Source organism: Amblyomma americanum, chromosome 5 (assembly GCF_052857255.1).
Source record: "Amblyomma americanum isolate KBUSLIRL-KWMA chromosome 5, ASM5285725v1, whole genome shotgun sequence".
Taxonomy (NCBI): Eukaryota; Metazoa; Arthropoda; class Arachnida; order Ixodida; family Ixodidae; genus Amblyomma; species Amblyomma americanum.
In genome coordinates this window covers 185,490,545-185,502,553 of record NC_135501.1, presented here as the reverse complement: position 1 = coordinate 185,502,553, position 12,009 = coordinate 185,490,545, and the positions used below count along the sequence as shown (strand labels likewise).

The 12,009-nt window shown below is 46.0% G+C and overlaps 1 protein-coding gene across 1 annotated transcript in view; it reads right to left on the bottom strand.

Moving 5' to 3' along the window:
* The window catches only part of LOC144134462 (neprilysin-2-like), a 28,447-nt gene that overhangs the window by 16,271 nt on the left and 167 nt on the right, over positions 1–12,009 (bottom strand). Inside the window, exons 2-4 of the mRNA XM_077667373.1 lie at positions 8,227–8,406; positions 4,034–4,362; positions 2,424–2,564 (exon numbers count right to left, since the gene is read on the bottom strand). Of these exons, the coding sequence (XP_077523499.1) occupies positions 2,424–2,564; positions 4,034–4,362; positions 8,227–8,406 (650 nt within the window). The remainder of the gene's footprint in view (positions 1–2,423; positions 2,565–4,033; positions 4,363–8,226; positions 8,407–12,009) is intronic.

The window sequence follows — 12,009 nt, the reverse complement described above, 5'->3', positions numbered from 1 at the left end:
TAAGCTTTGGACGATGTTCAACTCAATTTTTCAACGAATGGGAGTTTAAACAATTTCGCGCTTAAAATTAGTTTCCTCTCTGACGAAATAGTCCCTGTAATACGAAGATCACGGACTCCGCTGAAGTTGTCACTCTATAGTCGAGTGGAAGGTGTCAAAATGTAACTACACTAGCTACATTTCACTTCTGCTGCATCGGTGTCTGCTGAAGGCGAATTTGTTTAGTCCGTAGAGTAGTACAGGGCATCATCCACGACGAGGTTGAATCGAGACGAGCAACAGCTGTAGCGTTTTGAACATGTGGTTGCTGCTACTCCTAGCATTCATGTCGGAATGTTACTGCGCCCGCGCTCGTGGTCTAAAAACAACGCAGGCTCTATTCCGAAACAGTTCTCTCGGCACGACATTTTTTACATGCTCAAAGTATGTAGATGACAGGTACGATAAAGCTTATTCACGAGGCCTTTTTTTTACTGCCTTTGCAAACTTTTGTTCCGTAACGCTCGACTCTTCTCGGAGATAATGTCCTCTTGATAATAATGCAGTAATAATTCATTAGTCGTATCACGTAAGTTATAATGAAAGGACAAAAACTAGTAGTGAGCATAGCAAACGCGCGTGTCTACACCGTTTTTCATCCTAATCGCTCTGTGAACGGGTGACCTTCGCCCAAGCCTTAAATCTTTCATCCGATTTATTGCATATATGAAGAACAACTTTCCACAGCTTTTAATGCCTACATCTCAGCCCTGTGTTGTTTTCTTTAAGCGCTCATTATCTGTGTATAAAAACATTCTATGCAGTCAACTAGCCCAGATGCATTCCTAAAGCACCACACTCAGTACAACTAAGGCTTTCTTGCCAAACATTCTGGCGTACCTCTTAGTTCGCTTCCGGGCGTTGTTACATTATATACTGTGATTTAGCGTGTATGGCCTGCAGCCTAGCCCCATGAGGCTTGCGCCATCCTATATGACAATACTAGTAACGGTAAGCGCCGTCAGGTGGGCTGAAATGACTGTACTGACACTCAAACTAAAATGATCAAACCTCGTCCAGACATGTAATGACGGTCCTAACGACGAAACGAATGGTTTCAACAAAACAAAAGGATCATAGCGTCGAAACTTGAACTGAAGCATTCGTATCCCACCAAGTTAAGTCTCGACTGTTCAATTCTGAATTCACGAAATCGTTGAGATGCATGAATTTAACCGCCGCTGGCCAGTCATGTCTTGCGGAGGTCACCCAAGCCGCCGTTTGTGCAAGGCAATCTGGTGCACAGATTTCCACACACTTTTGAGAATTAAGTTTCCGGTAGAAGAAAACGCTGCTTATTCAACGCGAGCTTTTATAGTTGCTTAAGCACTGTTCCCAAGGCATTCCCACGGCTTTTGGCTACGTTCTTAGGCATTACTATAGCACCCATAGATGGGTGTACGGGGCGCGGATGTAATTAGCACTTCGAAGACTCGAGCTGGCTTTTGGGAATGGTTGGATTTCATATATTTCCAAGGTTATTGAATGCACGCGGAGGCAGCAAACGCTTATAAGTTGAATACTGTTCGGCTGAACGTCAACAAATTAATGATACGCCGTGATGCCCAATGCATATTCCTTTCCCTGCCTGTACAATATGTATCGTGATCGTAATAATGCGACACTGAAGATACTATTAGCCGCTTTGTATTGTAACTGTTTGTTTGGACGGCATATACAAGAGTAAGCGTTGCTAAGATTCCTGCTTCATGGTATGTGTTCGGGAATCGCATGTTGTAAACAACAATTTTTTTTAAGCGATGTTTATTGCCTCAGGAGATGAAAATTCTTCCCGATGACAACAAAAATATTAATGCAAAAACTTCGTTTATCGGGAGCGCCAGCTGCATTGTAAAAAAAAAGAAAGCGCCCTCTTAGGCAGCGGCAGTCTTATGACATTTTTTATCTGGACAACTCATTGTCCCGCCCAAGAAACACTTGAGGGGAGATGTCATTGCAGCGTATTAGAAAAGCGCTGCAACTACAGCCCGCCCACAATGCTGATACTCTGCTGGCAGCTGACAGCTGAACTGCAGCGGCGTCAGCTTCTGGCGCTATGCTAAAACACACTGTTTTAACGACGACCATTTGCTGCGCGCCAGCTGCATTGTAAAAAAAAAGAAAGCGCCCTCTTAGGCAGCGGCAGTCTTATGACATTTTTTATCTGGACAACTCATTGTCCCGCCCAAGAAACACTTGAGGGGAGATGTCATTGCAGCGTATTAGAAAAGCGCTGCAACTACAGCCCGCCCACAATGCTGATACTCTGCTGGCAGCTGACAGCTGAACTGCAGCGGCGTCAGCTTCTGGCGCTATGCTAAAATACACTGTTTTAACGACGACCATTTGCTGCACACAATTGCACCTAAATTACATGTACGCACCTCTGTGTTCGTTAGTCTCGATGCCAGCCGGTTGCACGCCAGGAACAATGCGGCCGCCTTTTCTGTGGCTGACTGGCTGCCGAGGGGTATTTCCATTTCGAAAAGCATACTCTTAACCGTTCGCTTTGTGTATTCCTCGATCTGATTGGGAAGGAAAGAAGGAACATTAAAAACGGTCGACGTTAGGCGAGTTAATGTTAAATAGAGCAAAATTCGGCAATAGATTGTGCGGAGCAGTTTTGACATGGCAAAGAAACTTTGACTCCGATTGAGGCATTAGCTTTGCATATTCACACTTGAAAGTCAGGAAAGCCTTTCCACCGGCTCTGATTTTCGACGAAGGAGATGCGTGGCACCATGCATGTTACTAAGCAAGCCCTATCTATCGGGTCACTTTCCCGTAAAAGCCGGTTCCCGGCATAGAGAAGCCCGCAGAGTTCACCACGTGGTTACACCTTGACCACTATGGTGATAGGCTCAGTGACCAGAGAATTTCTTGGAATTTCTTGGAAACAGCCAAACGGTCTTGCTGTGCTAGAGTCACCGTAGATCTCCAGACCTGCTATGCCTTGTTAAAAGCCTTGAGCCACTTCCAAGCACGGAACAAACGCTTCTAGTTAGCTCAGCTGCCATTGTGTGCCGCGTAGCACTTGCCACTAAAAATCAGTGCGGGAGTTTAGAGCTCGGTACATTTCACTGATTTTCTGTGGCTATTGGAACAATAGCTCACAAATTATTTCACAGGAATGATCTTGGAGCGATCAGAAAGAGACTGTCATGATAATCGCAGTGTTCGCGCAGAATCTCTCGGGGCTCTCTTGTTTTCAATACAAGCTTAAAGCATCCTTATTCAGTTCCGCGGGTTCATCTACTCACGGCCAACAGATCGCGTTATTTATTGATATTCAGGAAACCTGGGCAGCAGGTGGATAGGCGAATCATGCATGCCTTTGCTTACCCCAGTTTAAGATCTTATTCGGCGTTAAATTTTTGCAACTGCTTGAGGTTAAATTTGGAGTTTACTTTTAAATATACCTTCCTATATGTCCATCTTATAAAAGAGCCTGGCCTTGGGCGCATCAGTGTTTGTGACACCTTTAACTGCGGTTTCAGAAATATCTTCCTTTAAGTCTTGGTGCACAAATTTTTTTGCTGTACAGATTTCGTGTGGCACGTTTCACGACAAAAAAATTGACGGAATTCCAGAAATCAGAACGCTTCATACGGGGAAAGGACATGCGAAGTTATAGGTCAAGTTTTTGATCACCTAACAAATTGTTCTTCAAGAATTCTCACCCTAGACTATCTTCGCATTTTTTATATCCGAACCCTTAGTGATCAAATTTTTTTTTTCATTCGTATACGCTTCTTGATTTACCCGCAGGTTCTATTTAAATGGGTGTCGTATCCAGCTATTCATTCAGTCTTTCTCCTGATTTCGTTTTGCCACTCATGTGCTGCCATACGAGCCTAAGTAAGCGTTCGGAATACCCGTAACATCTCTATTTAATCATTGTTCTGAGTAAGACGCACTTTTAGTACAATTGTAATGTGATCTATTTAAGTCCCAGTTTCTTTCTAAAAATAAATTTCTCGGGTAATTAGCTCACCTTCTCCGTGACCGACTTGCCACCTGTGTATTTACTGCACACGAATTTGTAGAAATCCTTGCACGGTGGGTGCTGCCAGTCGATCGAAGAATTTATGTACAGTGCAGCCAGTTCTGTGCCACTCCGCTTGGGAGGAGGCTTGGGACGTGGCGTTTTCTGTGTTGGGGGCGGCGTCCACGTATTTTCAGGGGTCTTCCACGTTATTTCTTCTGTAGAGCTCGGCTCGGTTGTATCCGTGATTTCTTCTTCTGTAGTGGCGGTCGTATCTTCGGTATCGTAATCAGGTGTCCGGTCGGCGGTGTGGCCTGGCGTCCACTTGGTCGTGGGCGCTAAAGACAAGAGAGGAGCGAGAAGCCGTAGGTTAGCGGGCCAGAGCACACAACACGCGCATGTCGCCGTTGCCACCGTTTCTACAAACTACCTTCGTGTAAACCGCTAGTCTGTAACGCGCAGTTTGTTAGTAGTTTCTGGTAGTCACACACGTGCACACGTGCAAGAACAACTACTCCCTCTAACGCGCGTCCGCTGTGGTGTGCATAGTAGATAAGAGAGTCTTAACAGCGCTGGACCCACGGAGGGAAAGCGACAGACCTCGAGTGGTGTGTACAGTCAGGAGCAATATGAGAGGGAGCACACTTTCTGCCAAAAAAAATGCGAATTTTGTTGTTTCTTTGATAAATTTGAAAATGACTTCTGGATATCATTCGACAAGAGCGAGCGGTGGAGGCTGGGATTGGAGTAGATAGGGACGGGAACGTTTGATACAGGGAAATGGTTTGCACTGCACCTCGTTGTACATCATGATTGGAGGGGGGGGTTCCCATTATGATGAAACGTTAAGGCTGAAAGCGTTAACGTTTTCATCCCTTCACACATGTGTTGACAGATTAATTAAGCTGCCGTTTGTGCATTGCATAGACGCGTTTTTTTTTTCGGGACGCAATAGCTCTACAGGCTTCACGCGGTATTCGGAAAAAGGCCAGACTTTGTAGCCAAGCTGTGGCTAATTTGGTAGGCGCATTTATTTCACGATTCAAATTAAGACGTGTGTGAAAACATTAAGACTATTCGGATAAATATGGAAAGGCTTAATCGAATATCATCATCATCATCATCATCATCATCATCATCACCCTCAGTTTAGCCACACCCACTGGAGGGCAAAGGCCTCTTTCATCTCTCTCGAATTAACCCCGCCCTATGCTAGCTGCGCCCCCCCCCCCCCCCCCACAAGCTTCCTAATCTCATCCTTTCACCTGACTTTCTGCCGCATTTTGCTAGGCTTGCCTAAACTTGGAGCTTAGCCTAATTCTTAATAACAATCTGTTACCTTGCCTTCGCATATGCCCTGCCCATTTTTATTGTGTCTTCTTATATCGACGAGGATGCCCTAACACGGGTTTATTCCCCGGGTAACTCGACTTTCTTCCTGCTTCGTATCGTTTTCCTTTCTGCAGCCTGCTGCGTTTTCCTCAATTTAAGTTGAAAGCTTTTCGTTAGCATCCTCATTTGTGTCCCATAGGTGAGTACCGGTATGATAAAGCTGTTATATGCTTTTCTCTAGTAAACACTGATAAACTGCCATTAAGTATCTCAGAGCACCTTCTAAATACACTGGACGTCCATCAATTGTGTTATTCTACCACTTCGAACAATTCGGTACTTATCCTAAACTTCTGTTCTCTTTCGAGGCAGTTGAACACTATTTTATTTTCTTAATAATATTTTTAACGAAAGAGCACTTAGGTTGTCGTCTCACCAATATATTCTTAATGGTCAATTCCCGGATGAGTGCAAAATTTTAAATTCCCTACGAAATTTCGTAATTGGTTCATAATTGGAGTCGCTCGAGACAAAACATTAAATAAGGAACAGGAGACTACCTGGAGGACAATCCAGACGCGATCCTTAATGACTCCTATCGAAATTCTATCCCGGTAATTACAACCAGGAATGTACACTATGTGGCGAAATACACTTACGACCACATATTGTGGAACTGCAAAGAGGAACCGCCGCATTAATCTTTAATGCGAGTTCCCACTCTCGTGCAACGGGAGGCCGTGTTGGTCAGCTCAGACCTCGGCACTCAAATCCGGGCCATTGAATGGGCTGCTCATGTCGCTGTCAACAGTGGGCTGATTGCCACCTAGCACGGACCATCTGTACCTTGCCTTCTGACGAAATAGGTGCCTTCTGACGAAATCCGGTCTACAGGTTGCGCACTAGCCCACAGACACTGTTGCGCTTTGCCTACCTGTTCCCAAAGACCGGCCGCCGAGAGAAAGAGCCCAAGGCATTGTCTACCAAATTCCATGCGCCGACTGCCACGCAAGCTACATCGGCGAAACCAAAAATTTCAAGGAAAGAATTCGGCAACATAAAAACGACGTCCGCAAATTCGCAAGAGAGTGCAATCCAGTAGCCGAACATTCCGAGGACTCCGACCATAGAATCAACTTTCGAAGAAACCCGCATCCTCGGAACCGAAACAAATTGCCACAAAAGGCTCCTTCTGGAATCCTGCTATATCCAAACCACCCCGAACAATATCAACCGCACAAAAGGAAACCTGTCACCAGTATATGCCCAGGGACCTCACTCTTCAACTCAACGAAAAAAAGTCGCCATTCACCACCTCCCTGCAGTGCGCCAGCGCGACTAACAGCCTAAACCCCCCTCCCACTCTACCGCGCCTTTTGCGTCACAGCTGCCGTTCCTTTGACCCGCCCCCTCTCCCCTCCATACTTAAGACACTAGCTACTGCCCTCAGTCACCCCTGATGAAGGAGCCGAGTAGGCTTCGAAACGTTGGGTTAAAGTTAAAATTTTAGTTGGAGATGTGCAGTTCATTATAAGTCTTCAAACCCAACCAGACAAACAGATCTGTCAAAATGTTTAGTTTACAATAGGTGTTTTGCAGTCCTATGGTCCAGAGAGGTCACGTGACCTTTTGAGGTCATCACAACCTGCCCTCTGAATATTGAGCAAGCTGTGCACCGTTGCCAAATTCAATGCAGTTGCCACCTGACCACCGTGGCGATGAGCATGAGCTTTACGGAAGCTGGGAAGAGCAGCAACCTGTGTCTCGCAAGTCGCGCAGCTGTGTTTGGAACAGCCGCCTGCCGGGGGCGTGGCATAGCTCTTAGCCAATCCACCACTACTCCAGTAGTGGTAGTAGTGGTATGACTCCTTTGTGATCTACGAATGCGACGGGGAGGGTCCTGACATCAACACCACGTGACCGCCAGTGGGCCAATCACAGGGCACAGCCAAATTTGAAAATCTGACTACCAGAAATTTTGGAAGTTAGCTCCCTTCACCCCTCCACCCCGAAACTTTCAATGTACACCAAAACTCATGAGAGCAGACCACCCCCAAAAATGAATTATGATGAATTGGCGGGGATTAGTTCCTAAATAAAGGAGTATTACTGGGCTCGACTAGTATAATTTCATACCCCAATCCAATGGAAGGTACTGTAACATTGTAGACGGCAATAACCCATGCATGCCATAATGAAGCCGGTTCTAACGAGAGTTTTGACGGGAACATAGCAACAAGCACATTAGACACACATTATAGACGCCAGAGCAGGCAACCTAACATTTTCTTTACAATGCAGTTGAGAATGCCATTAGTTTTTTTATATTTTGGTACCACTTCTTCTTCATAGACATTTTCTAGTAGTTTACCATCTGCCTTTCATTCATCCTCGTTCCGCAAAGCGTGATTTGCGCATCTCTCTGTCACCTAATCTTGCAACCGAATTTACCGAGCCACAGTGTCTGCTTATAAGGGCAACACGTGGAGCTAGACCATTTTGGCTGGCCATCATCATCATCATCCTCATAATCATCGCCGTCATCAGCCTGACTACGCCCACTGCAGGGCAAAGGCCTCTCTCATGGCTCTCCAATTAACCCTGTCCTTTGCCAGCTGCGCCCACCCTATGCCTGCAAACTTCTTAATCTCATCCGCCCACCTACCTTCTGCCACCTCCTGCTGTGCTTGCCTTCTATTGGAATCCACTCCGTTACCCTTAAGGACCAGCGGTTATCTTGCCTTCGCAGTACATGCCCTGCCCTCTTGATTTCGACTAGGATGTCATTAACTCGCGTATTCCTGTGTTATGCCGTCTTCCTGTCTAACCAGCCGGAGTTGTATAACATCGCCTTCTCTGCATTCACGCACAAGGTTTCGGCGGTTCGTCGTCATGAATTGGCGCGGGGGGTCTCGGGTTCACAACGCCGGATCGCCGCGTGATCACCCTCCACGAGCTGTGGCCGGAAGGCCCACTGCCGCCGCCATGATGGCCGTCTTCCATGCGCCCGGCGTACTCGAAGTCGGGAACATCGTAGCCGCTGCCGTCATCTGCGTCGCATAAGGCCATAGTATAAGATTACTTATGTGGCACTGGATTTGCAGCGCCAGCTGTTAAAGCCTCGGTGCGAAGCTTGCGTTGTTCACTGGAATGACATCATCGCCATGTGACCATCATCATTGACATCACCAGTACATTAGCGATCCGTCTTATGACCTGCCATGTTTGTTCATATGACTTAATTGTGAAGTTAATAGGTCACGTGGCTTATTTTTGTGTCAGCCGCTATTGTCACCCGATCTTCTAACCCCTCACCCCCCGCACAACATGTCTCCCTTAAAGGGGCTCTGAAAGGGAACATCATAGCCGCTGCCGTCATATGCGTCGCATAAGACCATAGTTTAAGATTACATATGTGGCACTGGATTGGCAGCGCCAGCTGTTAAAGCTTTGGAGCGAAGCTTGCGTTGTTTGCATGAATGACATCATCGCCATGTGACCATCATCATTGACATCACCAGTACATTAGCGATCCGTCTTATGACCTGCCATGTTTGTTCATATGACTTAATTGTGAAGTTAATAGGTCATGTGACTTCTTTTCGTGTCAGCTGCTATTGTCACCCGATCTTCTGACCCCTATCCCCCGGCACAACATGTCTCCCTTAAAGGGGCTCTGAAAGGGAACATCATAGCCGCTGCCGTCATCTGCATCGCTTAAGACCATAGTTTAAGATTACTTATGTGGTACTGGATTTGCAGCGCCAGGTGTTAAAGCCTTGGAGCGAAGCTTGCGTTGTTCACAGGAATGACATCATCGCCATGTCACCATCATCATTGACAACACCAGTACATTAGCGATCCGTCTTATGACATGCAATGTTTGTTCATATGATTTAGTTGTGAAGTTAATAGATCACGTGACTTATTTTCGTGTCAGCCGCTATTGTCACCCGATCTTCTGATCCCTCACCCCCGGCACAACATGTCTCCCTTAAAGGGGCTCTGAAAGGGAACATCATAGCCGCTGCCGTCATCTGCGTCGAATAAGGCCATAGATTACCTGCATGGCACTGAATTTTCAGCGCCAGCTGTCAAAGCCCTGTTGTGCGAAAATTGTGTTGCTCACAGGAATGACGTCATCGCTATGTGACCATCATCAGTGACATTACCAGTACATTAGTTATCCGTCTTATGACACGCTATGTCTGTTCATATGACAAAGTTTTCAAGTTAGTAGGTCACATGGCTTATTTTCATGTCAGCCGATATTGTGACTCGATCTTCTGACCTCAAAGCCCCGGCACATGTCGCCCTTAACAAATGACGCAGGAATTTCTCAATGCGTGTACATCACTTCAAAAAATTTTTTTCACATCTTTGGCTCCTGGTACTAATTCCTTCGCGGAGCGGTATGATGTCTGTCCAACAATGTTGAGAAATGTACAGCGCCTCTTTCACAATATCTTCTAGTAGCCTATTTTTTGGAGAGGCTTTAATCCTGAGTGCATCATCATAATATGAGTTACCTGTGCCGCAACAGGGAGAGGTCTCCCACACTTGTTTCGCCTGAACCCTGCCCCATGAAAGCAGCTGTAATCCGGTTGTGCAGGCTTCCTAATCCCGTCTATAGACCTACTCTCAGGCCCCGGCTGAGTTAATCTTCCCGTCGAATGAAGTCGATTACCTTGAGGATCATTCGTTTTTGTTTTATCGCACTATAAATCCTGCATTTGATATTTTTGTTAATTTCCACTAGGGCGTCATCGCTTCCTTTTCCATAACTTTCCGCATTGCCCTCAGGGTATATCTCCAGCCCATTCGTTACCCTCCGAGTCTCTGCCCCGTACGCGAATACGGGCACGACACAACTGTTCTATGCTTTCGTTTGCAAGAGTATTGTTAAGCTTCTATTCATGGATTGAGAATACCTAAGCGGAATGCTTTTAAACTGAGTGCAATCATATAAAATAAGAATATACCCCCGCTTTCGTGGTTTGGGTTGTCGGCGTTTCTAGGCGTAAGAGGCGTTTCTATGGTTAACTCGCACTGATAATGCCGTATATTTTTTTTAATTTTTTGCAACAAGAAGAACGATTCAGAATTCTAACTCAGCGTGCTTCTCTCCTTCACAGCGCAGTATATTAAAGACAATGACTTCTATGAAAGCCCGCAGTGAACTCCACTCGACTGCAAGATAGGTAGGGAGACGACAGAGCGCGCTCCCCTAACAGGAATATTTTTAGACAGACTATCGATTGTCCATCGAATCTTGTCTATCAAGTCTATAGAATCTCTATAGACAAACCCTAGAGAAGAGTCTATACGTAATACAAATCCTATAGACAGTTTATAGAAAATTTATAGATTTATGGTCATACACTTTTAGTAGACTTCTGTCTATAGACTGCCTATAGACTATGAACAGACAAAGGGAAACATCTATAGGAAGGCAAAATATTCTATAAGAAGACTAAATAAAGTCTATAGATGATTTGTATAAGGGTCGCCTTAGCTAGGTACGCGAAATAAAATGTGTCCATAAGCGGGTGCTGTGCGGACAGGAAGCACTTGGCGCGAATGTGAAAGCCGGCGGCTGCGTTTTTATGGAGGAAAAACGCTAAGGCGCCCGTGTGATGTGCGATGTCAGTGCACGTTAAAGATCGCCAGGTGGTCGAAATTATTCCGGAGCCCTCCATTACGGCGCCTCTTCCTTCCTTTCTTCTTGCACTCCCTGCTTTACCCTTCCTTACGGCGCGGTTCAGGTGTCCAACGATATATGAGACAGATACTGCGCCATTTCCTTTCCCCCAAAAACCAACCAACCGACCAACCAACCGACCAACCAACCAACCAACCAACCAACCCAGTTCACGCTAGCAGGTGAAACTACTCCTCCCACATTCTAACTTTGACCCCTTGAGGAATCGATCCTACGATGCGGTAAGCAATTGCGTGTAGCACCGGAAGCAAATTTGTTGTTCAGCTGTATGGCAAAGAGTCGCTGTACAAGCCGTCAAAGTAGTTATGCAAGTGTCGTTGAAAAAAAAAGAACAAAAGCTAGATTAACCTACTCGAATTACTCCGTATCAGCTTCAGCGCCTAGGAAACTGGCTAAATATTGCTAATAGGTCTCTCTCTCTCTCTCTCTCTCTCTCTGCCCTCTGCGTTGTTCCTTGATAATAATTGGTTTTTGGGGAAAGGAAATGGCGCAGTGTCTGAAAGCATATGGTATACCAGCGTTCCGGTAAAGGTGACTAATGGTTATAACAGAGAAATCGCACGGCCCCTTCGGCTTTGTTACAGCAAGCTTCAAATGAATGCGCGTCGCCGTAACTCTTGCGAGAGAACGCACGCAAGCTAATAATAATAATAATAATTGGTTTTTGGTGAAAGGAAATGGAGCAATATCTGTCTCATATATCGTTGGACACGTGAACCGCGCCGTAAGGGAAGGAATAAAAAAGGGAGTGAAAGAAGAAAGAAAGAAAGAAGTGCCGTAGTGGAGGGCTCCGGAATAATTTCGACTACCTGGGGATTTTTAACGTGCACTGACATCGCACAGCAGCCTTAGCGTTTTTCCTCCATAAAAACGCAGCCGCCGCGGTCGGGTTCGAACCCGGGAACTCCGGATCAGTAGCCGAGCGCCCTAA